The sequence below is a fragment of the Aquarana catesbeiana genome, linkage group LG03 (genome assembly GCF_042186555.1).
Source record: "Aquarana catesbeiana isolate 2022-GZ linkage group LG03, ASM4218655v1, whole genome shotgun sequence".
Taxonomy (NCBI): domain Eukaryota; kingdom Metazoa; phylum Chordata; class Amphibia; order Anura; family Ranidae; genus Aquarana; species Aquarana catesbeiana.
In genome coordinates, this window is record NC_133326.1 from 316,149,561 (window position 1) to 316,177,394 (window position 27,834).

A 27,834-nucleotide genomic window follows, 5' to 3' on the forward strand; every position below is an offset into this window, starting at 1 on the left:
CGTTTGTATCATTCACTCTGCCAGCTTCACTCACACCTGCAACCCCCAGCCCCCCACTACTCGGCAGACCTGCAACAGAAATCATGACATTAGACTCACCAGGCTGCACAGGCGTAGCCTCATCAGCCGGACTTCTGTTCTCCACCGCTGTTGTCCTCCTGGAGGGGGGGGGGGGGCCGCCTCTTCCTCCGACCCGGACCGCTCATCCTCCCCAATGTGCTCTCCTTCTTCCTCCTCAGCCGATGAATGCCCACCCGGCCTGGACACCAAGGTTGCCGTGGAAACCGCGGCCGTACACCCCCGCCTCCACGTATCCCATCTGCCTGTCGTTTTTTGCTGTACCTTGCCCGGACCGGTGTTGGGAACCACAGTCCTGCCGTCAGGTACTATCGCTGCTCTACCCGGCCGTCCTCTCTCGCTTGTACTGCGACCCCCTGCCGTGGAACCAGAAGGCCCAGGGATCTCTCCTCGTGCACCGCTGCGCACATCCGACTCCCTGACTCTGGGGGCGGGGCTAACGCTTCTCTCCACTCTGGCTGTGCTAGGCCGCTGCGCCGCTCCCGCTACATCCCGCTGACCGCCATTCGGTCCACCTTCGGTTCTCCCCCGTCCCTCCCGTTCGCTTGCCACTCTATTTGGCGGTGGGACCGCTGAGGGACCGGAGTGAGTCCCAGGCTGCCGCTGTTCAGGGGAAAACCTCTCTGGGGGCCGCGACCGCCGAGTCCTAGTGTCGCTCGTTACCCCCCTGCTAGATGCAGGCTCTGTTCCCCTCACTGCTTCCTCTAAGGTGTCCTGGAGCCAGGCTGCCCCTCTCACCATTGCTTCTACTCTCATCTGCTCCATCAGGCGCTCCAGGTCAGCCATGCTGCTCTTCAGGGAACTTTCTTCAGGAAAACTGTTACTCCCCCCAGGGCGGGATGAACTTATAAAGACCCTCCTAGTGCCTCCCCCTCGGTTAACTAATATACACTCCCCCTCTGTGTTAACTCCACTGCTGCCACAGTCATGTACTCCCTCCACCTATGCATTACATGCTGTGTTCCGGTCCTTTCTGTACTGGTGACTAGTCCTTTGCCCTCTGCCTGCCATTTTTTGGGCACAGCTTCTGGAATTCAGTTCATTTTTAACAGTGAGATGAACTCATACCTACTTCTAGTTAAATAGGAACTCTGGTCTCCCTTACAGTTGGTCCTGCTTCCCTCTCTCTGGCAGCTCCACCTTTAAAATCTTTGCGTGCCAGAATGTGCCAAAATCTCCTGGCCTTCAGGACCCAGCAGCAGAGACAGGGGGTTTGCCGCATATACACGATCTTTCAAAAGTATTGGGACTCCTGCCTTTACACGCACATGAACTTTAATGGCATCCCAGTCTTCGTTCGTAGGGTTCAATATTGAAATGGCCCACCCTTTGCAGATATAAGAGCTTCAACTCTTCTGGGAAGGCTGTCCACAAGGTTTAGGAGTGTTTCTATGGAAATGTTTGACCATTCCTCCAGAAGCGCATTTGTGAAGTCAGGCACTGATGTTGGATGAGAAGGCCTGGATCGCAGTCTCTGCTCAAATTCATCCCAAAATTGTTCTATCGGGTTGAGGTCAGGACTCTGTGCAGGCCAGTCAAGTTCCTCCACCCCAAACTCGCTCATCCATGTCTTTATGGACCCTGCTTTGTGCACTGGTCCGAATCATTTAGTGGAGGGGGGATTATGGTGTGGGGTTGTTTTTCAGGGGTTGGTCTTGGCCCCCTAGTTCCAGTGAAGGGAACACTTAAGGCATCAGCATACCAAGACATTTTGGACTATTTCATGCTCCCAGCTTTGTGGGAACAGTTTTGGGATGGCCCCTTCCTGTTCCAACATGACTGCAAACTTCTTATGATTGCACACATGCAAGCTCAATCTGAACTGCGCTCTGTGTGTCCACTGAAAGCCCCACCCCCCACTCCCTCATCACTATTTGTTTGACAGTGGCAGGAGCCAATGGCTCTCGTTGCTCTCACTGAGTCCAGTGAGGACATAGAGCAGCGTTGCTGCTCTCAGGCACAGTGCTCGATCTAGATCAGGCTCAGGTAAGTATTTAGGGGTGGGGGGACTGACAATAGAAGGTTTTTTTATGTAAATGCAGAGACTGCATTAAGGTAAAAAACCTTCAACCTCTACAATAGGGTGACCAGACGTCCCCAGTTTCCGAGGACAGTCCCCGGACTGACCATACAGTCCCCGGAGGAAGTTTGTCCCCGTTTTTGTTCCCGCTTTGCAGGGCCGGGGAAGTCTGGTCACCGACAGTTCGAGAGAAGAGACTGCTTTTTCCTGTCCATAGGACAGGAGAATCAGTCTGCATATTAGGGGCCGGTGGCTGCAGCTAAGCGGAGTGTCTCTGACACTCGTCTCACACACAGCTCAATGAGTTCACTCCCCATCCCAGCAACTGACAGGAGGTGAGCGATGCATACAGCTCCTCCTCCTGTCCCTGTTCCCCCTGTGTCTGCCCGGTCCCCCGCACACTCTCCTATCCCGACATACAGCTGTGTGCAGGACAGGGAGGGGAGATGTGCGCGGGAAATATGAAGAATATCAGCAATACATTCCAAGCTGTGTGAAGTATGCCTGCGACACCAACATCCAGCCTCCCCCCTCCAATGAGTGAGCTCTGCATTTAAACTTTGATCAGTGAACTGTCCCTATCTCCCTCCCTTCTCTCCTCTATCTCCCTCCCCCTTTGTTCTTCCAATTTCCATTTAGCACTTTTATGCAGCAAATACTTTGATTGCTTTTTTTTTTTTTTTTCAATCAGTACACTGAAAAAAAAAATATGATCCAATTCCCCCATCTACACATTCCAGTGGATGGGGGAATCCTCCCACTGTGGACCAGTGGCCAAACAACCAGGGTTGCGGTCCTGCCTCTGTAATAGACAGCACTGGTCTCTAGTCTCTGTCTCAGTGGTAGCACATTAGGACCCAGTGCTGGTTACTTTATGGGGTTGATGGGCACATGTGCAGAAGCACGAGTACAATTGGTTGTAAACAGCTGAGCCTTCCACAGGTCGCTTAGCAGCGGTAGCACTGCCTAGCCATCTCTGACATGCTGATCAGGATGCGATCCAGGTGATGCTCCCAGTCGGATCTAATATTAAATAAAATAGTAATTTAATTGATCAGAGCCCCAACTTTACTGGCATGGAGCCCACATGGCTGCTAAACATATTTTTGATATATACAGTATGATTGTACTTTTGATTCCTATAAATACTGTGTTTATTAGATCCGACTGGGAGCGTCACCTGGATCACATCTCGATTGGCATGACAATAGTACTGCTTCCAGGTGACCGACGTGGGACTCAGCTGTCTACAACCAATAGTGCCAGCCCTCCCCCGCATGCAGCCATCAGACCCATAATGTAACCAGACTGCCACCGGTGCCATGGAGATAGAGAAGTCAGAGCAGCACTATCAAAAGCCTAATGGCAGCAGAACGCCAGGGCCTGATCACAAGTGTGACCTTTGCAACCCTGGTAATTCTGCCACTGCGTTGGACCCTTATATGGAGTTCCCTGGTGTGCTGGTGACATATATATTAATTTCTGTCACCGTAGGGAGGGTCCAAGATGTAGGAAGGGAGCCCACTGCAGAACACATGAAAAGGCACTGCTGCGGGGGCCATAAAAAAAGGGCCCCGCAACAGGAGTAAAGAGCCCCAGGATCAGTGGGGAGGGCCATTGGACCAGAGAAAAGGGCCCCGGGACCAAATAAATTAGGGGGGCCCACCAAGGTTTTTTTGCACCAGGGCCTTGAAGGTTCTAGTTACACCTCTGGATAATCCTACTCTATATTTAAGTTAAGTCCCACTGGGCCCATTGGGGCTTGGGCTGTCTCGGATGGTGGGGGGGGGGGGTTTCGAGCGCTGCTGGATTATACAGAGTGGGGATCTCCCACTTAGGGCTCCTTCTCATGGACGTGTCCCTTTATGGAGCCCGCTCTGCTCAGCGGGGGATCACTCCGTCGATCCCCGCTGAGCAGGCAGATGACAGGTCCGTCGCTGCACCTGTCAGAGCGCCGCTCTTCCCTATGCGGGATTGGATGATGGCAGACCGTAGAGTCTGTCGTCACCCGATTCCATCCGAAGACGGATGGAAAAGTAGGTTTTTCCTCCGTCACACTTTTTTGGATCGGAGCGGGTCGGATGTCAGTGGACATGTCATCGCTGACATCCGACGCTCCATAGAGGTCTATGGAGCGTCCGTTCAGGTCCGCCTAAAAAACTGACAGGTGGACCTGAATGGATCGTCCGTGTGAAAGAGGCCTTACTCAACTGTCAGAGGAAGTCCCGCCTCCTGGACTGCCTCCTATGATAGGCAGCACACTGGTGATGTCTTTTAAAGGAGGCAGGACATTGTCTGAGAACAGTAAACAGGAGATCCCCGCTCTGTATAATCCATCTCCTCTCCTCTAGGTAAGGCTGCATTTATGGACACTAAACAGGCTGCATTTATGGGCACTGGACAGGCTGCATCTATGGGCACTGAACAGGCTGCATTTATGGGCACTGAACAGGCTGCATTTATGGGCACTGAACAGGCTGAGCTGATGGCTGCTGAGCTGCTGTGCACTGAACAGGCTAAGCCGCTGTGCACTGAACAGGCTGAGCTGCTGTGCACTGAACAGGCTGAGCTTCTGGTCACTGAACAGGCTGCATTGATGGGCACTAAACAGGCTGCATTGATGGGCACTGAGCAGGCTGAACTAATGGTCACTGAGCAGGCTGCATTGATGGGCACTGAGCAGGCAGCATCGATGGGCACTGAGCAGGCTGCATTGATGGGCACTGAACAGGTTGCATTGATGGACACTAAACAGGCTGAGCTGCTGGGCACTGAACAGGCTGCATTGATGGGCACTGAACTGTCTGCATTGATGGGCACTGAACAGGCTGAGCTAATGGACACTGAGCAGGCTGAGCTGATGGGCACTGAACAGGCTGAGCTGATGGGCACTGAACAGGCTGAGCTGATGGGCACTGAACAGGCTGAGCTGATGGGCACTGAACCGGCTGAGCTGATGGGCACTGAACCGGCTGAGCTGATGGGCACTGAAAAGGCTGAGCTGATGGGCACTGAACAGGCTGAGATGATGGGCACTGAACAGGCTGAGATGATGGGCACTGAACAGGCTGCATTGATGGGCACTGATCATGTGGCATTGATGGGCACTGATCAGGCTGCATTGATGGGCACTGATCAGGCTGCATTGATGGGCAATGATCTGGCTGAGCTAATGGGCACTGAACAGGCTGCATTGATGGGCAATGAACAGGCTGCATTGATGGGCACTGAACAGGCTGCATTGATGGGCACTGATCAAACTGAGCTAATGGGCACTGAACAGGCTGAGTTTATGGGCACTGAACAGGCTGAGCTGATGGACACTGAACAGGCTGAGCTGATGGACACTGAACAGGTTGCATTGATGGGCACTGAACAAGCCGAGATGATGGGCACTGAACTGGCTGCATTGATGGGCACTGATCAGACTGGGCTAATGGGCACTGAACAGACTGCATTGATGGGCACTGAACAGGCTGCATTGATGGGCACTGAACAGGCTGCATTGATGGGTACTGAACAGGCTGAATTGATGGACACTGAACAAGCTGAGGTGATGGGCTCTGGTGAGGTTGCATTGATTGGCACTGGTGAGGCTGCATTGATTGGCACTGGTGAGGCCGCGTTGATTAGCACTGGTGAGGCTGCATTGATTGGATTTGGTGAGGCTGCATTGATTGGCATTAGTGATGTTGCATTGATTGGAACTGGTGAGGCTGCATTGATTGGCACTGGTGAGGCTGCGTTGATTAGCACTGTTGAGGCTGCATTGATTGGATTTGGTGAGGCTGCATTGATTGGCATTAGTGAGGCTGCATTGATTGGCATTAGTGAGGCTGCACTGATTGGCACTGGCGAGGCTGTATTGATGGGCACTGGTGAGGCTGCATTGATGGGCACTGATGAGGCTGCATTGATGGGCACTGATGAGGCCGCGCTGATGAGCACTGGTGAGTATAATACACTCTTCAAATGTGCTTTAAAATGCATGGTTTTATGAACAAGAAAATGACGTTATGCGGTTGGGCTGGCATAATAATGCTTTGGGGCTGGTATGAAATGATTTCCAGAAATAACGTATATATCATACAATCATTACATAAACACATACCACATACACTGCATATATAATTTGAGGAAAATATGCTTATAAAATAAAGTGAGAGCAGAAAAAAACAGAATGGAAACAAGGTACTGTACAAGTACAACAGAAGAAACGAATAAAGTGTAAAAAGCAATGAAAACATGGGTTTAGAATATCGGGAGACAGAAGATGTTTGAACAGCTGAATGCTAATGAAAAACAACAGAGGGCAAATATAGAAGAACAAACAGAAACAGAGAAGCATGGCAGAGGCAAACAGGCAAAATGACTTGCGTCATGCAACAAAGAAACAACAGGGTACCATGTGGGAAAGCTGCAACAACACACAAACCAGCACAAAACTGCCAAGCAAAAAATAAACTAGATATTAAAAAATAGCCAAAATCACAGAAATAGAAAAAAAAACAGGGGATGCAGATCAACATAAGAAATACATGCAATTGGTAACTTTATTTCGTTTATAACCAGAAAAAACTTACCTAACATAGCAGTCACACTAATCATAAATCCAAAAAGTCCACTCTCTGGAATACATGTGCCTGTATCACTAGAAAACAGAAGAATCGTAAATACATTTAGAAAATAATATTATGATTGGTATTTAACGTTTCTGTCCCTAGCCCTCAAATTTAAAGTGATTAGTATCAGTGTTTAACAAGAAATATAAATAAAATAAATTGAATGGTTATCACAGACTCTTTCCAGTTTTTAGATATTGATGTTACAGTGATGTCTAATGTAAATAACCCTTTCCAATGTATATTCAGTAACTCTCTATGCACATAGAGGCAACCAAATAGTTCTCATTACATAGACCGTCTTTTTTTATATCAGATTTTGTGTATAAAAGATTCGGATTTTGTGCAGATAGGTCTGGGAAAACAGATCTTGGGGTGGAAAGCATTTGGCTTAGACTACTGGGATATTTTCCTTGTATTTTGCCTATGTATTGCTGTAATTGCCCATTTGTTTCCCATGTATTCTCTGTTGCCCACTTGTGTTCCACTGTGGCACTGCCTCCCCCCTCCTCTCCTTCCCACAGAATCTTACAATCACAGAGTTAATAAAAGTCTGCAGTATTAGTTTATTGTTGAATGCCAGGTTTTTTAGCAATGTTTAAATAATGGTATCTCTTATCAATTAATGTCTTATCTTAGCATAGATCATAGCACAGATGAGAATTACACTCTTCTTTCTGATATACCAAGTTTTTAGTCCTGAACATAATAAATTAAGAAATAAATTGTGGTTGTGTGTGTGTGTGTGTATCTCACTCTCTATAGATAGATAGATACTATATAATGTATATATATCTATATAGATCTATGTATATATATATATAGATCTATATAGATATATATACAGTGGGGACGGAAAGTATTCCGACCCCCTTACATTTTTCACTCTTTGTTATATTGCAGCCATTTGCTAAAATCATTTAAGTTCATTTTTTTCCTCATTACTGTACACGCAGCACCCCATATTGACAGAAAAACACAGAATTGTTGACATTTTTGCAGATTTATTAAAAAGGAAAAACTGAAATATCACATGGTCCCAAGTATTCAGACCCTTTGCTCAGTATTTAGTAGAAGCACCCTTTTGATCTAATACAGCCATGAGTCTTTTGGGAAAGATGCAACAAGTTTTTCACACCTGGATTTGGGGATCCTCTGCCATTCCTCCTTGCAGATCCTCTCCAGTTCTGTCAGGTTGGATGGTAAACGTTGGTGGACAGCCATTTTTAGGTCTCTCCAGAGATGCTCAATTGGGTTTAAGTCAGGGCTCTGGCTGGGCCATTCAAGAACAGTCACTGAGTTGTTGTGAAGCCACTCCTTGTTGTTATTTTAGCTGTTTGCTTAGGGTCATTGTCTTGTTGGAAGGTAAACCTTCGGCCCAGTCTGAGGTCCTGAGCATTTTGGAGAAAGTTTTCGTCCAGGATATTCCTGTACTTGGCCGCATTCATCTTTCCCTCAAGTGCAACCAGTCGTCCTGTCCCAGCAGCTGAAAAACACCCCCACAGCATGATGCTGCCACCACCATGCTTCACTGTTGGCACTATATTGGACAGGTGATGAGCAGTGCCTGGTTTTCTCCACACATACCGCTTAGAATTAAGGCCAAAAAGTTCTATTTTGGTCTCATCAGACCAAAGAATCTTATTTCTCCCCATCTTGAAGTCCTTCGGTTGTTTTTTAGCAAACTCCATGCGGGCTTTCATGTGTCTTGCACTGAGGAGAGGCTTCCGTCGGGCCACTCTGCCATAAAGACCCGACTGGTGGAGGGCTGCAGTGATGGTTGACTTTCTACAACTTTCTCCCATCTCCCGACTGCATCTCTGGAGCTCAGCCACAGTCATCTTTGGGTTCTTCTTTACCTCTCTCACCAAGGCTCTTCTCCCCCGATAGCTCAGTTTGGCCGGACGGCCAGCTCTAGGAAGGGTTCTGGTCATCCCAAACGTCTTCCATTTCAGGATTATGGAGGCTACTGTGCTCTTAGGAACCTTAAGTGCAGCAGAAATGTTTTTGTAACCTTGGCCAGATCTGTGCCTTGCCCTAATTCTGTCTCTGAGCTCTTCAGGCAGTTCCTTTGACCTCATGATTCTCATTTGCTCTGACATGCACTGTGAGCTGTAAGGTCTTATATAGACAGGTGTGTGGCTTTCCTAATCAAGTCCAATCAGTATAATCAAACACAGCTGGACTCAAATGAAGGTGTAGAACCATCTCAATATATATATATATATATATATATATATATATATATATATATATATATATATATATATTTATATACACAAACAGACACACACACACACAAATGGCTTTATCAACGTAGTTACAGATTTCCCTATATGCAAAGCTCAGTAGTACAGTAGTACAATGCAGCTGAAAAGATCAGAAGATTTTGGATAACTCACAATCTGAAAAAAAGTCACATATTGCTCAATCTAAACTTTTGGCTGCACTTTCAATTCAATCTTAGCTTCATAAAACCACACTCATTTGTGCCTCCCAAACTAGATATCATCCAGCATAGTACAGCAAAGATTAGGGGGAAAACATATTTTTTGAGTTTTCTAATTGTAAAATCTAATTGAATATTTTAGATTAATACACTTTCTGTTATTAGTGTCACCCTTAGTAGGTCAGATGGTTTGTATTCTTTATATGTACTGAGATATTTTCATATCCTTCCTATGCAGATGGTCCTCTGATAGCTCAGCTTCTGATCTCACTTCCCTAATGTTTTGGGTTCACAACTCTTTTTCTGTCATTTCTCCTTTCACTTCCTTATACTTACTATTGATAAATCAAAACTACAAATTTTTATGTCATGTCTCTCTATCTGCCTGCCTGAAACAGCAATTTCCTTTTGATATTGCCCCAAAAAACCCATCTTCCCAAGCTTGTTGTCAATGTTGACTAATCAGAAGTGCCCTGATCCATCCAAGAAGCCCTAGAGAATAAAGAGGGAGAAAAGCAGGAATATTAAATCCCCGTACCGCTAAACTGGCTGCGTGGGCACTGACATCGCATTACCCACAGGAGGTAAGTAAAGCGGGGATCGAGAAGGGGGAGGGTTTATAATGTTAGTTCACCTTTCTTTTCTGAAAAGATGACCCAACACTCTAAAGCCTCGTACACACGATCAGATTTTCCGCAGACAAAACGTCTGACTTTTGTCCGAAGGGAGTTGGCCAGGAACTTGTCTTGCATACAAATGGAACACAATTGTCGGCCAACAATTGTTCAGCTCTTTAGCGCCACCCTTTGGGCACCTTCTGCTATTGTTCTGTTTTGTAAGCATTGATTCCGAGCATGCGTGTTTTGTACTTTGGACTTTTGTCTGACGAACTTGTGTACACACGATCGGAAAATCTGACAACAGACCGTTGTCCGTGGAAAATTTATAAGTGTGCCAGCCGTTGTCCACGGAAAATCCGACAGTTATCCGATGGAGCGTACAAAAAAGTCGGATTTTAGGCCAACAGTCTGTCAACACAAAGTTCCCGGCGGAAAATCCGATCCTGTGTATGAGGCTTTAGGGTAATATTTGATTTTGCTGTCTAACTTAAAGTGGAGTTCCACCCACTTTTACAACTCTTCAGCATCCCTCACTAAACTATGCACTGTAAACAAATTGGATATTTTTTTATTTTTTTTCTCAGCACCTACTGTATATCTGCTGTATTCATTTTTCACTTCCTCCTCCCTGGCCGCGGCCCATTGCATCATTTCCTGTTTGCAATGCCTTCTGGGAAGGGTCGGCAACTTCCTCTGAAACTGCCGTTGCTATGGAAACCTGACCTGAAACCTATTACACTGCTTGTGCTGCACTGAGCATGTGTGAGATCTGCAAGGATGAGATCCAGGAAGAAATACAGTCTGGCTTTAGATGCCCACACTTAAGATGGCCACGGCCTGCTGTAAGTTTATAAAATAACAAACTACTGCTATAAACTAACAAAACAGACCTTAGTTTACAGACTAACTTTACTAGAATACATTAAGCTTGTGTATTATAGGGGTATTTTTATTTAAAAATATCATTTCGGCCGGAACACCACTTTAAATCTAACCATATCCTGTCCTTTCTAGCGTAAAGTGAACCTGTACTTTTTTTTTTTTTAAAGTTTAATAAAAAAAAGACATGCCTAAAAGCAGACACCAAAATATACCAGATGTGACCTATTTTAGCAAAAAAGCCTCTAGTATGAAACTCTGATTTTTTAAAATTTTTTACTGGGGTCTTACTTTTTATCCCTATAAGCCACCGCTGAGGCTATTCCATAGCACAACATGCAATGTTAAATTGTGTTTCCATTTTCACTATCAAACTAGGATAAAAACTACTTTATATTTGTTACATGATCTCATTCACATAGAATAATTTATTAAACATCTGCTTACATTATTATATTTTGTATGTTATACTTACCTGCTCTGTGGAATGGTTTTGCACAGAGCAGCCCCGATCCTCCTCTTCTCGGGTCCCTCGTCGGTGATCTTGGCCCCTCCCTCCTGCCGAGTGCCCCCAGTGCAAGCAGCTTGCAATGGGGGCACCTAAGCAGGCTCTTTCCTGAGCCACGGCTCTGCATGTCCATTCACACACAGAGCCGTGTCTCTCTCCTCATTGGCTCACTGCCTGTGATTGACAGTTGCGGGAGCCAATGGCGCCTGCTGTTGTTTCAGTCATTGAGGAGGGAGTCTCCTCGGAGAGCCGAGGCTCTCGTGCACAGCACAGGAGGAACATTGGGCTCAGGTAAGTATTGGGGGGGGGGGGGCTGGGGGGCCACTGCACAGAGGAGCCCAGATAGCAAGCACTTATGCTGCAAGTTTGAAAATGACTTGCTAAGCTATTGCTAGATTTGCCAGGCTTCACAAGTTTGTTGCACAATTGCAGCAAATCCACATTGCATGACTCCAGATCAACTTTCTTTGCAAACATTCTGCAAGTCTGCTGCAAGTTCTGGTTCAGTTATGTTGTGCAATAGTCATCCCACCACAGGGGTCACTGTGGCTGAATTTTCATGCTGTAGACTTGTTGAGCTCTTGCTGTAGCCTCACTATTGCAACTTTGCTCTTGCCAGAGACCTGCCACACAAATTTGCTACAAATTGGATATTGGAGTCAACTAGAACTTGTGCTTCAAATGCTCTGCAAGTGTACAACTTGCCAGTGAAAATGTGCAGCAAGTTAACAGACTTGCTATTCAACACTGCCACAAATGTGTGGCAAGTTATCCTTGCTATCTGGGAGGGTTTTTACTTTCATGTATAGAATGAAGGCCTCTTGAGCCCCCCCCCAGGGAAAGAGAGCCTTGACTGATGGAGGCATGGCCAGGTGCAGGACAAGGTGGCTGAGTGATCACCAAGGATTGATTGTTATGGGGGATGGGCTGGGCCTGAGCTCAGGCAAATCTGGGTCTTTCGAGGAACGTGGCTGGAAGTGCTGGGAAGAACTGATGACCCTGTCCCTCTACCATGGAGACTGAGCTCCTGCTGGCCAGGGTCCACGAACTGCCCTGCAAGGTTAGGCAGACTGGCTGTTTGCCCTCCTCTCCCCTGAGGTGGCTTGCTCTCTCCCCGCCTCCTGCAGACTCTGCTGCGGGGTCCCCGGCTCCCAGGGCCCAGAGGCGGGCCCGCCCGCCATCCCGTTTAAGCCCTAGTCCTTCTAGGGACACTTACATGCCTGCCTGCCCTCCCCACTCCCCCAAAGCCACTGCTGAGCCGAGTGCCGGCTCTTCCCCTCCTAGGAGGCCCAGAGATTCCCCCCACCAGTGTCTGCTGCAGCCTGGGTCTCCGCCCGCTATCCACGCTCCCTGAGCCCTAGTGCCATGCTACGGACCGCCTGGGCTCCTCCAGCTGCCTCTTCCCCTGGCTGCCTCCCTGTGTGCGGCCAGACAGGAGCTGCAGCGCTCCCCACACCTGTCCCAAACTCACGGGTGCCCACTGCTGCCGTACCTGGGACTGCCCCCGCGGTGGGGTGGTGGCTGAGGTGTTTCACAAAGATCCTCTCAAGTGTCATCTGCCAGGGCAGCCCATCCCATGGCTCACCGTCCAGGAGTCTCTGCAGGGTCCCCTCACATCTCCCTGCGGGCGGTTCCTTGGCTCTCCCAGCAACTGCGCTGTTGCTCCCAGTGGCTCATTCTCTCCTTGGGCCCAGCAGGGCGGGAGATTTAAATGTGCCAGTGCACTCTGCTCAGCCTGTGCTGCCTGCTCCGCATGTCCCTGCACCTGGCTGGGTGGGAGATCACACTGCATCCCATGCTGCCCACCCAATGCTTATGTCTCCTGACTGCCCAGGTCTCCCTGCGCCCAGCTGGGCGGGAGACCGCGGCTCCATACCTGCCACCCACCCCTGCCAGCTGACTCCTGTACACCAGAATCTCCCTGCGCCGAGCTGGGTGGGAGACAGTCGAGCTGCTCCGGCTGTCCTCCCCTCATTGCGAACCCCTGCATACCTGCGCCCGGCTGGGCGGGAGATTCCCGCGGGCTGCCTGCCACCGCAGCCCAGCCTCGGTCTGCTACACGGCCTCATCTCCCTGCGCTCGGCAGGGCGGGAGATTCCTGCTCCAGTCCCGGGATGTCGACTGCACCTGCCACGAGTCCTCTGTCTGGAGTCCACGATTGCTCTTGTTGCTACTCAGCTGCTGTTCTTGGCCACCCGGGCTCCTCAGGGTAGGTGGTCGGACCTCCACCCCTAGACCTCTCCTTCTGTCATCATCCTCCTGCCTCGCCAGGCACCACCATTGCTCTAGGAGATAGACATCACAGGCCCCTGCCAGCCCCTACCACGGTTGATCCTGCACCGGACGTTCTGCCTGGATCTGCTGCTGGTCGTCCTTCTTCAGCTCTGCCTATGTGCATCAGTGAGTACGACTGTGATTTAATTTGGGGTAGGTCTAGTGACGCTGCCGTATCAAGCCCGCCAGACGAACACATAGCTACGGTCGTAAAAACGGTGCTGTCCCGCATGGGGGTATCGGGTCCGGTGGTTAGTTCGGGTTCCGTCTCTGGTGGCTCTCTGTGGGCGGTTTCGCCTACTGGCACGCACTTGGCGGAGGAGTAAAGGACGAGATCTGGCAATGCGAATTTATTGATTTTCTTGCGCTTGTCCCTCCTGACAGATCTCGTCGTGTTGACGTTGCGGCACAGGGCGACAAATCCAAACAGCTTCCTCATACGTTCGGGAACTGGCTGCAATGGTTCTGTGCTTATGCCGGACTGCTATGTGAGCAGTTCCTGGAGTTGGCCGCATCTCTCTTTTGCTACTTAGACCTTATTTGGGGTGCATATAAGGTTTAGGGGCCAGTGTTGGTTTCACTACGACAACCAGTTTCGCCGAAAAATGGCGACACGTAAGGAGTTTTTTGATTGCCAAGATGGTAGCCTGTGGTTATTGCTGATGTGTCCCCACAGGCCTTCGTCCTATCAGTCCCCGGCCGGCGCTCCCTCCGGAGCGTCGGCTGCCCCCAGAAAAGGTTTATGCTGGCTGTTCAATGAGAGCCACTGCAAGTGGTACACCGCGTGCCGTTCTAAGCAACAATCCTCCCTATGCGGGGGCAGTCACCCCACCAGCAGGTGTTTCCGGAAGGGAAAGCAACCACTTTCCAGGCCGGGAGCCAAGCCGGACCTTTCTAAACTAGAGGACGCCAGTGAATGTCTTAGAGATGCTTCCCTGGCTAGACTGGTACCCCATTCATAGGGAGGCCTTGATCTTGAGGGACGGCTTGGACCGTGGTTTTTGGATACCCTTCACTGCTTCCGATGTGCCTACCATGGCGTCTAATTTGAAATCCTCTGTTCAATTTGAGTCCATTGTGGCCAAGAAGCTTCAGAAGGAGCTGGATTTGGGGTGTATGACAGGCCCATTTGATCTCCCCCCTTTCCACAATCTGCGGGTGTGTCCCCTTGGTGTGGTCCCGAAAAAGGCGGAGGGAAAATTTCACCTTATCCACCACCTGTCCTACCCTTCTGGCTCCTCGGTAAGGACGGCATTGATAAGGAGGAATCCAGGGTCCACTACGCCTCTTTCGACAAGGCACTTCACTTGATCAGCGCTGCCGGTCAGTCGGCTTTGCTGGCCAAGGCGGACATTAAGTCCGCCTTCCGCCTCCTCCCGGTCCACCAGGAGTGCTTCCACCTACTGGGCTGCTACTTTCAAGGAAACTACTTTTTTGACATGTGCCTTTTCATGGGCTGTGCCATTTCTTGTTATTTCTTCAAGCTCTTCAGTAGCTTCTTTGAATGGGTAGTTGCCCAAGAGGCTGGTTTCCATTCCGTATTACATTACTTAGTGTGTCAGCAGCTTCTCTCTGTTTTTCAGGACATCTGCGAACGGTTTGCCGTTCCACTGTCAGCTGACAAGACCGAGGGCCCCGTGACGGTTTTAGACTTTTTGGGCATAGAAATAGACATGGTGGCAATGGTTTTTCGGCTGCCCAGCGACAGGCTGGCCAGGCTCCGCTCCCTGGTCCGCTTGGCAAAAGGGCCAAAAAACTGCAGTTGAAACAGCTTCAGTCAGTGCTGGGTCACTTGGTCTTTGCCTGTAGAGTCATCTGAATGGGGAGGGCTTTCTGTAGACACTTGGATGGGCCATGAAGGGGGTGGCTGCCCCCCACCATTATGTCTGCATCACCAAGCCAATGCGAAACGACTTGGGGATATAGCTATCCTTTCTCCAGTCCTACAATGGCCAGTCTTGTTGGCTACGGGAGGAGGTACCGAACTCACAGCTGGAGCTATACACTGACGCAGCAGGCTCCTGTGGTTTCGGCGCCTTTTTCCAAGGGGTGAGCCGAGTGTTGGCCGACCTCATGGGCCCGCATGGATTTGTTGCGCAACTTCACACTGCTGGAGCTCTTCCCGATCAGTGTCGCCATCGAGCTGTGGGGCAAATGGTTGCATGATCGCCAAGTGGTTTCTGGTCTGATAACATGAGCATGGTGCAGGTGGTTGACCAATAGTCAGCTAGCTCCCCTCCAGTTGTGTCGCTACTGCGTTTTTTGGTTTTAAAATGCTTGCAGTTTAACATTTGTTTTAGAGCTAGGCATGTTTCCGGGACGGCTAACGATATCGCTGATGTTCTCTCTTGTTTACAGCTCAAACGCTTTCTGTCCCTGGCCCCGTCGGCTTCCCTGGTGTCCGGCCTACTTGTGGAACCTCGTCTTCCGATGTTTGCTAGACCTCATCCGGGCGTCGCTGTCCCCGCGGACATGGGCGTCTTATTGTCAAGTGTGGGATGAATGGATCCAAGTGTCGGGCGTTGAGTTTTTAATCTCGTCTCAACATGACAGACACATGGCTTTGTTTTCTTACCTTGTTTATTTACTACAGAAAGGTTCTTCGGGTTCCACGGTTTCATCTATGTCTGCATTGTCCTTTTGGTTTCAGCTTCTTGGGTGGGAAGACATCACAAAAGTATTTCCTGTCCGACGGGTCCTGCGGGGCTGGAGACGCGCTACCCATTCCCCGATTCCCGGCGCCCGGTTTCCCTTCATATCCTTTCCAGTATCCTTTCCCTGTTGCGGTCTGTGTGCTCCTCTACGTTCGAGACCCTCCTTTTTCAAGTGGCTTTCTCCTGGGCGTTTTTCGGTGCCTTTCGCATTGGCGAATTGGTTTCCAAATCCACTACCTCGGCGGGCGGCATTCTGACGGAGGATGTATCCTTCTCTGAGTGCTGTGTGTCGGTGTTATGGCGTACATCAAAAACTGACAGCTTTGGCAAGGGAAGAAGGGTCGTCCTGTACCCATTCAGGGCCCCTTTTGCCCTGTTTCGCTAGTCTCCCCCTTCATGTCCGCATGACCCCCACCCCCCACCTTCTTTGTCCAATTTTTGCGGGGTTTCTTTCGTTGCCTTGAGAAACTGGGTCTCTCTTCCCATGATTTTGCGACCCACTCTTTTCGCATCGGTGCTGCCAGCGCTGCTTCTGGTATGGGTTTCTCAGACACGGAACTCCAGCGTCTGGGTAGGTGGGAATACTCTCATTTTTCTTTGTACATCCGCCCACACCTCCTGTTTTAATTTTCAGGTTGTTACACGGTTCTAATCTGGATAGTTGGAGATTCTTTCATCTACTGGGCCACTAGTCGGTCGGAAGTTCGGAGCTACGGGAAGAATTTGGGTTTCACCCATAATCTCGCCAGGATCCGCTGGCTTGGGTGCTGTGGGTTATGCTGGCCTCAGGTTCTTCCAGAGTGTTTGCAACCTCGTGCTCATGTTTCCGGCCCCTGCATCTTGATTCTTCATGCTGGAGGGAATGACGTGGGTTATACACGTTCCCTGGACTTAATCTCCGAGGCATCGCCCAGTGTTATGCAGCCTATACTAACTTGCTCCTCATCTGGTCTGAAATCATGCCTCGCTTGCTATGGGCCCGGGAGATACCGGGCCCCCGCCTGGAACGCTTCCGTCTCAAGGTTAACGCCCAGGTCACCAAGTTTGTTCGGCAGATCGGGGGGTTTGTGATCCGGCACAAGGATTTGGAGGGTGCTAATGATGATCTGTTGAGATTGGATTGGAGTTCACCTTAATGATATCGGTTTGGATATCTTTAACCTTGGCCTTCAGCGTGGTGTGGAACAGGCACTGGCTGCGGTAGGGCGCTCGTCAGTTATCCACTGACAGACGGGTGGGGGTTTCTTGACCTTGCCAGCATAAAAGTGGCTGTAATGGGCTATGGCCTTGATGGAAATAGCAAGTAGGCGGCCTGTTCAGCACTTATGGTAAGGACAGGCCTTTTGTAATTGCGTGCTCACAGTACAACTGTGACTGGCACCGGTTTAAAAGGGTTCACATGTTATGTGTTGGATTTTAATAAACCTGTTGCCTTGCCCTTTCCAACCTAATGGTTGTAAGTGTTTTTATTTAATGGGGTGAAGGGGCAAGGGTGAAGGTTTTCTATACATTTATGTTACATTTAATTTGTACCGGGCCCATTGCGCCTCAGCATTCATGCATGAAGGTGAAAACCCTTGAGCTTTTAGAACAACTTTCATAACAGATTTTGCCCCCCCATAAATTTCAGTGGGTTTGCCAAATTTCAAACAGGATTCATCAGGCAAATCCCACCATCCCTAATATACACATCAGTACACACATAAGGTATAATCAGCACTAATGCTGTAAATAATAATTTAATGAGCTTAAATACCATTGCTGCAGTATTATGTACGTATACAATCTTTCACTGTGTCCTAGTTTTGTGTTTTTATTTCTTTATCCCGCTTTAGGAAGCTACATGTCACCCTGTAAATAGCTGAATAAAGCCTGAGCAAGTCTCATGTAATGACGGCATGTAGGGAAAAATTATAATGCATATACTCTTTTACCCTTTTAAAATGTCCTAATGGCAGCATTGCAGTAAGGCTGAGCAAGCCAAATGTTTAGCCTTGTAGTTCCAGTGTGTATACTGTGTTCTCTAACAATAAAGGGACACATAGGCATTATATAGTAGCCAGGCATTAGGTATTAGAAAGAAAGTTGAAAGATCTTTCTTACACTGAGTACTGATTCAACATAATGTTTTTTTTTTCTCAAATTATGGTAATAGTAGGTTAAATAGATGGAATTGGCTTGGTAGGTAGGCTCAAAGCCTTTAACCTGCCTTGGGCTGTTAGGTTTTAATTAGGAATACACCTCTTTAGCATCTCAGAACGTTAGGAGCTATGCTGCCTTAATCTTGGTGGGGATAACGGCAGTTGGTCAAAGATGATTTTTAGCTTGTTTGACCATAATTATCTACATTCTGTATTCTTTCATGCTTTAACAACAGGCATTCCTACTGAATGGTTGAAGTATATTTAAAGCACAGATTTCAGTGAACATAGGTTATATCTTGATGGCAGCAAAACCACATTGTTATCTCCTATGAACTTAGCCACAGAACTATTTCCCCATTGTTTGAAATCCGTTTTGAAGATCTCAGCAGTACGCATTTCATACATGAGATCTGCAGTAGCATTTAAAAAAAAAACTCACCCAAAGGTTAGTGTGAAACTCAGCGCAAAAAAAAGGTGGTGAAAAACCGCACACACTCCAGAGTCTGATTAGTGATTTGAAAGCGACATCAGAAAAATATATATGTATATATATAGGGATATGAATATAACTTATAAGTGTAAGAAAGTAAATCTTGAACAAATGTTCAGGGGGGTGAGCCCCTTTGAATGAGTCTCTGGTATAACTACTGCAGATAGTGGCGAGGCTGCTTCAGGCATGGGCTGGGGACCCGAGGACTGTAAGGATGAGAAGGAGGGAGAAAAAAAAAAAAGAGAGAAGCGCCAGGCCAGCCCTAGTGCAGCATTATTTTATTATAAAAAGGCAAATTGATTCCAGTAAAAGATGCACTATATAGTGCTCAGTAGGTAGAGGCTTGTCACGTTCAGCAACGGACCAACACTGCCACAATCCCTGTGATTTGTGATCCACGAGCGCCGTCTAACAGTGGGGAACTGCAGCTTCGAGGGAATTTGGGAGGACGCCAGCCAGGTGACTCAGCAAGGAGGTGATCTAGAGCTTCAGGTAAGAGAGCTGTCTACCATTGTGGTGGGCCAATCAAAACACTTTTCAGAGGTACGGCCACGTTTCCTTGATCAGTCAACTCGGGAGGACGCAGGCTGGGTGACTCAGCAAGGAGGTGATCCGGAGCTTTCAGGCAAGAGAGCTGCCTACCACTGTGGTGGGTCAATCAGAATGTGTTTCGGAGGCACGGCCACGCCTCCTTCATCAGCTGATGATGGAGGCGTGGCCGTGCCTCCGAAACGCGTTCTGATTGGCCCACTACAGTGGTAGGCGTCTCTCTTGTCTGACAGTTCTGGATCACCTCCCTACTGAGTCACCCTGCCTGTATCCTCCCGAGTTCGCTCGAGGCTGCAGTTCTCCGCTGTTCGTGGATCACACATCACAGGGATTCAAGCGGCAGTGTTGGTCCTTTTCTGCACGTGACAAGCCTCTACCTACTGAGCACTATATAGTGCATCTTTTACTGGAATCAATTTGCCTTTTTATAATAAAATAATGCTGACTAGGACTGGCCTGGCGCTTCTTTTTTTTTTCTCCTTCAGTAGCATTTTTTTAGCAAGAGAAAACTTTAAAACATTTAAATGTGTTCCTTTTGAAAAAGTACTTTTATTGAAAAATTTACATAAGCTTTAGTAAGTGTACATAACTATAATGCTTGCATGTATATGCAAAATGTAAATACAAGGCAGCACATTCATCTCAAGATTTCTACACAATTCTATAGTCGGTCTGTCTTGTGTATCCACATATTAATAGATAACTCTTTTCTCCTGCTTGGCACTTGGGGAAAAAAACAAGAGCTGTCCAGGTAAAATCAAGTTCAAAATCTGTCACAAATGTATTGCGTCTTTGATGCCTCCTTCCCTCCTTGCATAGATTCACCAATTTTATAAAGCTTCTTCCTGCACAGTAATGCCGCGTACACACGAGTGGAATTTCCGACAGAAAAAGTCTGATGGGAGCTTTCCATCGTATACTCCGAACTTGTGTATGCCCTATCGGACTTTTCCGTCGAAAATTCAGATGGACTTAGATAGAGAACATGTTCTATATTTTTCGAACGGAACAAATTACTATCTGAAAAAAACGCTTCTGGTGAGGAAAAACTACAGAAAAGACTCCCCAAATTGATCATCTTTGTATGTCTCTGCAAACGTTTTTGAGGCCCGTTCTCGAAGGGAAGCAACCCATGGGATATATTTCTAATAGATTGTTATTTCTAGCTTTGAGTGATACCTATTGAAATTATCAGTTGGGTAAGGTTCATTTTTTCAGTAGCTTCATGGTCATTTTCTTTGTTTTCATGTCCTTCTGTAAAAAAGAGCTTTGCAGGCTCTTTTAACCCTTTATTCGGCCGCTAGTGGGGGTTAAAAGTGCCCCGCTAGTGCTTGAAAAGCGCCGCAAAACGATGGTAAAGCGCCACTAAAACTAGTGGCACTTTACCGCCGAAGCCCGTGAGTTGGCAATGTGAAAAGGCTCGCATTGGTTTCAGCAACACAACCCTCATACTGACTGGTTTAAAGGGGAGATCATCACCTGGTCCCAAGATTGCCTCTATAAATGTCTTACTGCACCTGCCTCATCATGAATTTAACCTTTGCAGACTTACTACCCTGCTATGCAGACTTTGCTGACATGTTTTCTCAAAAAGCTGCATCATTTCTTCCTCATAATTGGTCATAATTCTAGTGAATTACTCCCATTTTAGCTAATTATAGATTCCAGTATACTACACAGAAAAAAAACCTGCAGCAACCAAAAATGTTATATATTTTAGTGTGATATATACAGTATCTCACAAAAGTGAGTACACCTCTCACATTTTTGTAAATATTTTATTCTATCTTTTCATGTGACAACACTGAAGAAATGACACTTTGCTACAATGTAAAGTAGTGAGTGTACAGCTTGTATAATAGTGTACATTTGCTGTCCCCTCAAAATAACTCAACACACAGCCATTAATGTCTAAACCGCTGGCAACAAAAGTGAGTACACCCAAAGTGAAAATGTCCAAATTGGGCCCAATTAGCCATTTTCCCTCCCTGATGTCATGTGACTCGTTAGTGTTACAAGGTCTCAGGTGTGATTGGGGAGCAGGTGTGTTAAATTTGGTGTTACCACTCTCACTCTCTCATACTGGTCACTGGAAGTGCAACATGGTACCTCATGGCAAAGAAATCTCTGAGAATCTGAAAAAAAGAATTGTTGCTCTACATAAAGATGGCCTAGGCTATAAGAAGATTGCCAAGACCCTGAAACAGAGCTGCAGCATGGTGGCCAAGACCATACAGGACAGATTTCACTCAGAACAGGCCTCGCCATGGTCAACCAAAGAAGTTGAGTTTACGTGCTCAGCGTCATAGCCAGAGGTTGTCTTTGGGAAATAGACGTATGAGTGCTGCCAGCATTGCTGCAGAGGTTGGAGGGGTGGGAGGTCAGCCTGTCAGTGCTTAGGCCATACGCCACACACTCCATCAAATTGGTCTGCATGGCTGTCGTCCCAGAAGGAACCCTCTTCTAAAGATGATGCACAAGAAAGCCTGCAAACAGATTGCTGAAAACAAGCAGACTAAGAGTATGGATTACTGGAACATGTCCTGTGGTCCGATGAGACCAAGATAAACTCATTTGGTTCAGATGGTGGCAAGCATGTATGGTGGCAACCAGGTGAGGAATACAAAGACAAGTATGTCTTGCCTACAGTCAAGCATGGTGATGGGAGTGTCATGGTCTGGGGCTGCATGAGTGCTGCCGCCACTGGAGAGCTACAGTTCATTGAGGAAACCATGAATGCCAACATGTACTGTGACATACTGAAGCAAAGCTTGATCCCCTCCCTTCGGAGACTGGGACACAGGGCAGTATTGCAACATGATAATGACCTCAAACACACCTCCAAGATAACCATTGCCTTGCTAAAGAAGCTGAGGGTAAAGGTGATGGACTGGTCAAGTATGTCTCCAGACCTAAACCCTATTAAGCATCTGTGGGGCATCCTCAAATGGAAGTTGGAGGAGCGCAAGGTCTCTAACATCCACCAGCTCCATGATATAGTCATGGAGGAGTGGAAGAGGACTCCAGTGGCAACCTGTGAAGCTCTGGTGAACATGCCCAAGAGGGTTAAGGCAGTGCTGGAAAAGAATGGTGGCCACACAAAATATTGACACTTTGGGCCGAATTTGGACATTGGCCCCAAAGTCCAAATTGGGCCCAATGTCCAATGTCCCGTGAGATACTGTATGTGTTGATGCCGCTCTGCACTGTCATGACTGTCAGACTGTAATCTGAATGCTTACCTCCCAAGCATAAATTCTCCCTCCTCGAAGTAGAAATGCTCCCCCCTGCTGAAATCCCCCCTCCCAGCACAAGTACACATCCTCTCGCCCTCCACTCCCACCTCCCAGGACAAATTCCCCCCCAATCTCCCCTCCTAGCACAATCCCTCCCCAATTACCCCTTCTAGCATAAATCCCCCTAATCATCCCTACTAGCCCCCCCCCCCCCCAAAAAAAAATTCCCTTCTAGCACAAATCTCCTTCCTCCTCTACCGTATCACCTCTTCTAGCACAAATGTTCCTTCTAACACAAATCATCTTCCTCCAGCACAAATCCCCCTAAACCACCACTCCTAACACCCCTCCCCAAATTTCCCCTTCTAGAGCAATATTTACCCCCTGCCCAGAATTTCTCCCACCCCTCACAAGTCCCTTCCCCCCAATCTTCTTGCGGCACCCCTACACCTCACATGATATCACAGATCCCAGAGCCCACCCCTTGTCCTAGCCCTTCTGGCAAAAGTCAGAATCAGCTCACAACCACCTGAGAAATACATTGTGACTAAGCCTAAATGAGAGGAAGAACATGAAAGGGACTTGTCTGAGACAAGAGACTCGGGAGAAATGCAGCGGGAGGGGGTTATCAGATAAAATGTTCCAGACAAAGCAGATGTCTCCTTGCTAGCTGTGTTGTTGGATGGCCATGAAGGGAGGTGGGGTGGTCTGTAGGACTTCACAACTAGGTTTAGACAACACATAGGAAGACAGGGCAAAGTATTAAATGTACTTTGTTCCCTGGCGAACAGAACACATAATTAAAAATAGAAGTGAGACTTCTACATTAACCATCTCTCATTCCAAAGCCTTGTTCGTTTTTGTCAGCCACTCGTGATTAACTCACATATCTGCTGAATCACCCTTCTGCTTTTTGCATTAGCTTTACCACTTTCTGTGTCACTTGCTCACTAAAAAATGTAATGAAGATGGTGCATTGTACAATGAAAAGACTACAGGTGGAGGTGACACTGGAGGTAGCACAAAGTGTGTAAACTTTCTGGCTGCTTAATATGGCAGGGGCATGAAAAATCACAAGACTGCCTGATAAACATTTCAAATCCTTTGGAGGGTAAAATTGTTCACAGGCTGTTAAGACTGGAGTTTACCATTCAATAAATCAAATGGCTTCAGTCATAAAAAGATTTGCTTTACCTATACACTAACTTGAAAAAGAAAAAGATCATTTGACTACCCAGACATTTTGAGGTTGGCCTAAGGGCACTTGGTGCCTTCATATCGCAGTTGTGTCCAGACGTAGGTCTATGTGTGAAAACTGTTTGGGTTGGCCCATGTAATTATGTAGAGATGGAAAGGGATTTTCTGCCTTTGAGTTGCACAGGAGGTTCACTTTATAAACCTATGACTACTAGGTTTGCCACCTGCCCAGGATTCATCAGGACAGTTCAGGTTTTGAATCACGTGTCTGGGTTTCAGACTGCCTGAAACCCGGACACATTATCAGACCAGACTGTGGCTCCCCATTAACTGAGTACCACAACCGCTGAGTGTATAGGCATGTGCACACCTTAATCAGCAGGGTTGCCAACTACCCAGAGGGCTGGCTGCAGTTGTCTGTGACACTCTCTCTCACACTGCCCAGAGCCAGGACAGCCCCCCCACCCCGCAGGGATGGGAGAGGAGAGGGGGCTCGATCTGTTCCTCATCCTCCTGCCACTACCCCTCTGTATCTGCCCTGGGGATTGGAATGTGGGCAGGAAATTCGAAGCCCAGCAGACAGCAGATATATTGTGGATGAAAGGTGACGATGCCTGAGTATCCATCCTCGGATGAGTGAGCTCACCATCCACTGTCGGTGACTGAAGTCTCCCCCTCCCTCTCGTTTCTCTCCTGCCCCAGCAAGTGAGTACACTAAGGTAAGGGGGGCTCAGATGTAAGGGGTGCTCTGGGGACCCTGATGTAAGGGGCTTTCAAAATTCTGATTTAAGGGGGAATGCTGGGAGCAGATGTAAGCGGGGGCTTTGGTGAGCAGAAACCCCCTTACATCAGAGTTACCCCTCCACAGTGTTGCCCCCCCCCAATTGAAATTGCTGTGCGCTGATAAAGTGTTTGGGTTTGGGCTTGAAGAAAAGGTGGCAACCCTAGTGACTACTGGTGTGACCTAGTCCTGAGCTATTTCACACTTTCTTTTGCTGACCTATTCTTGTTCATGTGATTACTTTCTTACTCAGTGTATTGTGTAATATCGGTTTTTCTTACTGTCTCTTGATTGTCTGCCTCCATGGAGTTCTTTCAACATGATCTTGAATTTCAACATCTTGCCTCATCTTTTGGTTCTACATTTTGGTAATGCACTGGTTTTAACCACTTGCTTACTGGGCACCTGAACCACCCTCCTGCCAAGACCAATTTTCAGCTTTTAGCGCTGTCACTCTTTGAATGACAATTGCACGGTCATTTAACACTTTCCCACAAATAGAGCTTTCTTTTGGTGGTATTTGATCACCTGTGGGTTTTTAATTTTTTGTTAAAAAAATTTAAAGGCCAAATATTTATATTTTTAATATTTATATATTATATTTTGTTAATAAATTTTGCAAAGGTAGTTTTTCTCCTTCATCGATGTACGCTGATGAGGCTACACTGATGGGCACTGATAGGCTGCACTGATAGGCTGCAGTGATGGGCACTGATAAGGTGACACTGATGGGCACTGATAAGGTGGCACTAATAGGCGGCACTGGTGGGCACTGATGAGGTGGCACTGAGAGGTGGCATTGGTGGGCACTAAGAGGTGGCACTGATGGGCGGCACTGAAGGGCATTGATAGGTGGCACTGAAGGGCACTAATAGGTGGCACTAATAGCTGGCACTGATGGGTGGCAGTGATAGTGATGGGCACTGCTGGGTGGCAGTGATGGGCACTGATCGGCACTGGTAGGTGACACTGATAGTCAGCACTGCTAGGTGGCACTGATGAGGCACTGATTGGCACCACTGGTGGGCATTGATAGGTGGCACTTGTGGGCACTGATAAGTGGCACTGATTGCTGGCACTTACATACTGTGGGCACTGATTCGAGGCACTGGCAGGCGGTATTGATGGGCACATATGAGGCTCTTCCTCTTCGGGACCGATGTCCCTTCAAAAACGATTACCGATCCCCTGTTTACATCAGGTGATCAGCTGTCATTGGCTGACAGCTGATCACGTGGTAAGGGGTCGGGATCAGCCCCATACTCAGATCTGTGATCACCCGAGTCTCATTGACTCTCATTGCCCTTCAGGGGGGCGTGGCGAGCCTGCAAAGGGGAGGACGTCAATAGACGTACTCCCGGCAAAGCAGATACGCGCTGTAACCGTCTTTCGGCTATAGCGCGGATCTGAAGCAGTTAAACTAGTTATAATGTAGAGTTATGCTGTACAAATTGCTAACATTTTGAAATTTTTCTCTAGGAACTGTGAGAAGTTTGTAGAGATCACAAGTTTAAGACGTTTCATAAGCAACATCTCTGTTGCAGTGTATGCTAATTTCGGTTTTTTTACTGACCTTCTCTTTTGTAGCACAGGGCACACTAAAAAAGGGACTCAACTAACTCTGCTGTATATGTCCCTTACAGCCAACACCTCCAGAGGTGATGACTGGTGATCCAAATGATCTCCTTTTTATAACGTCATCACATTAACAGTGAAAATAAAGGTTTTGTAATGAATCTGCGCTGTCATAACACGTGTGGCCGCTGGCAAACAAAGTTTGATATACCCAAACCTAAACACTTATAATATCATGAAATTATGCAGCAACAGTGAATATAATAAAAACATACAAAAAATAAGTAAATAAACAGTGTTTTTTTTTTAACTCTGTTTATTGAGATTTTATATATGACATACAACATTCGGGTTGTGTCAACGTGACACTAGCCCGATCCATGGCCATGCAGGGCCCAAGAATACAAGCAGTTACATTTCTGACTAACATAGTCCAACTGTCTACCATACATATTCCAAACGTCCCTCCCTCTCCCCCCTTATATCCAGTGTTTGACAGGAAACTAATGCTAAATCTCTCTACTGATAGATGGGATAGTCTATTGCGTTAATCACTACTCTATATGCCAGGATAGTTAACTTGCAAATTTATATACTAATCTGTGTCCTTTCAGGCATGTCTTGGTGATGATTAAACTCCACCCATTAACCTACAGTATTCTTATGCCCTGTACACACGGTCGGATTTTCCGACGGAAAAAGTGAGATTGGATTGTGTTGTCGGAAATTCCGATCGTGTGTGGGCTCCATCTGACTTTTTCCGTCGGAATTTCCGACACACAAAGTTTGAGAGCAAGATATAAAATTTTCCGACAACAAAATCCAATCGTTTAAATTCCGATCGTGTGTACACAAATCCGACGCACAAAGTGCCAGGCATGCTCAGAATAAATTAAGAGACGAAAGCTATTGGCTACTGCCCCGTTTAAAGTCCCGACGTACATGTTTTACGTCACCGCGTTCAGAACGATCAAATTTTCCGACAACTTTGTGCGACCATGTGTATGCAAGACAAGTTTGGCACAAAATCCGTCAGAAAAAATCCGACTGATTTTGTGGTCGGAATGTCCGATCAATGTCCGATCATGTGTACAAGGTATTAGAGTTATACCACGCCTGGCACACTTTATTATTATTATTATACAGGATTTATATAGCGCCAACAGTTTACGCAGCGCTTTACAATATAAAAGGGAGACAATACAGCTATAATACAATAAAATACAAGAGGATTAAGAGGGCCCTGCTCAGCAGATCTTACAATCTAATAGAGTGGGGCAGGTGGTACAAGAGGTTGTAACTGTGGGGAATGAGCTGATGGAAGTGGTAAAAGATTAGTTAGAGAAGTGATAGGCCTTCCTGAAGAGATGAGTTTTCTGGGATCACCTGAAGGAAGCAGAGTAGGGGATAGCTGGACAGGTGGAAGTAGCGAGTTCCAGAGGATGGGAGAGGCTCTGGAGAAATCCTGGAAACGAGCATGAGAGGAAGAGACGAGAGAACTTGAGAGTAGGAGTTCTTGAGAAGAGCAGAGAGGACTATTTGGGTGATATTTGGAGACAAGATTGGTGATGTAGCTCGGGGCAGAGTTGTGAATGGCTTTGTATGTTGTGGTTAGTATTTTGAATTTAATTCGCTGGGTGATTGGGTGCCAGTGTAGGGATTGGAGGAGAGGGTTGGCAGACACTGAGCGATTGGTAAGGTGGATAAGTCTAGCAGCAGCATTCATGATAGACTGAAGAGGGGATAGCCTATGGAGAG

The 27,834-nt window shown here is 47.4% G+C and overlaps 1 protein-coding gene across 4 annotated transcripts in view; it reads right to left on the bottom strand.

Moving 5' to 3' along the window:
* DRAM1 (DNA damage regulated autophagy modulator 1) overlaps nucleotides 1-27,834 on the bottom strand; it is a 107,575-nt gene that overhangs the window by 53,969 nt on the left and 25,772 nt on the right. For all 4 annotated transcript variants that reach the window (XM_073620324.1, XM_073620326.1, XM_073620323.1 and 1 more), the window contains exon 2: nucleotides 6,682-6,749. In XM_073620324.1, coding sequence (XP_073476425.1) covers nucleotides 6,682-6,749 — 68 coding nt within the window. The remainder of the gene's footprint in view (nucleotides 1-6,681; nucleotides 6,750-27,834) is intronic.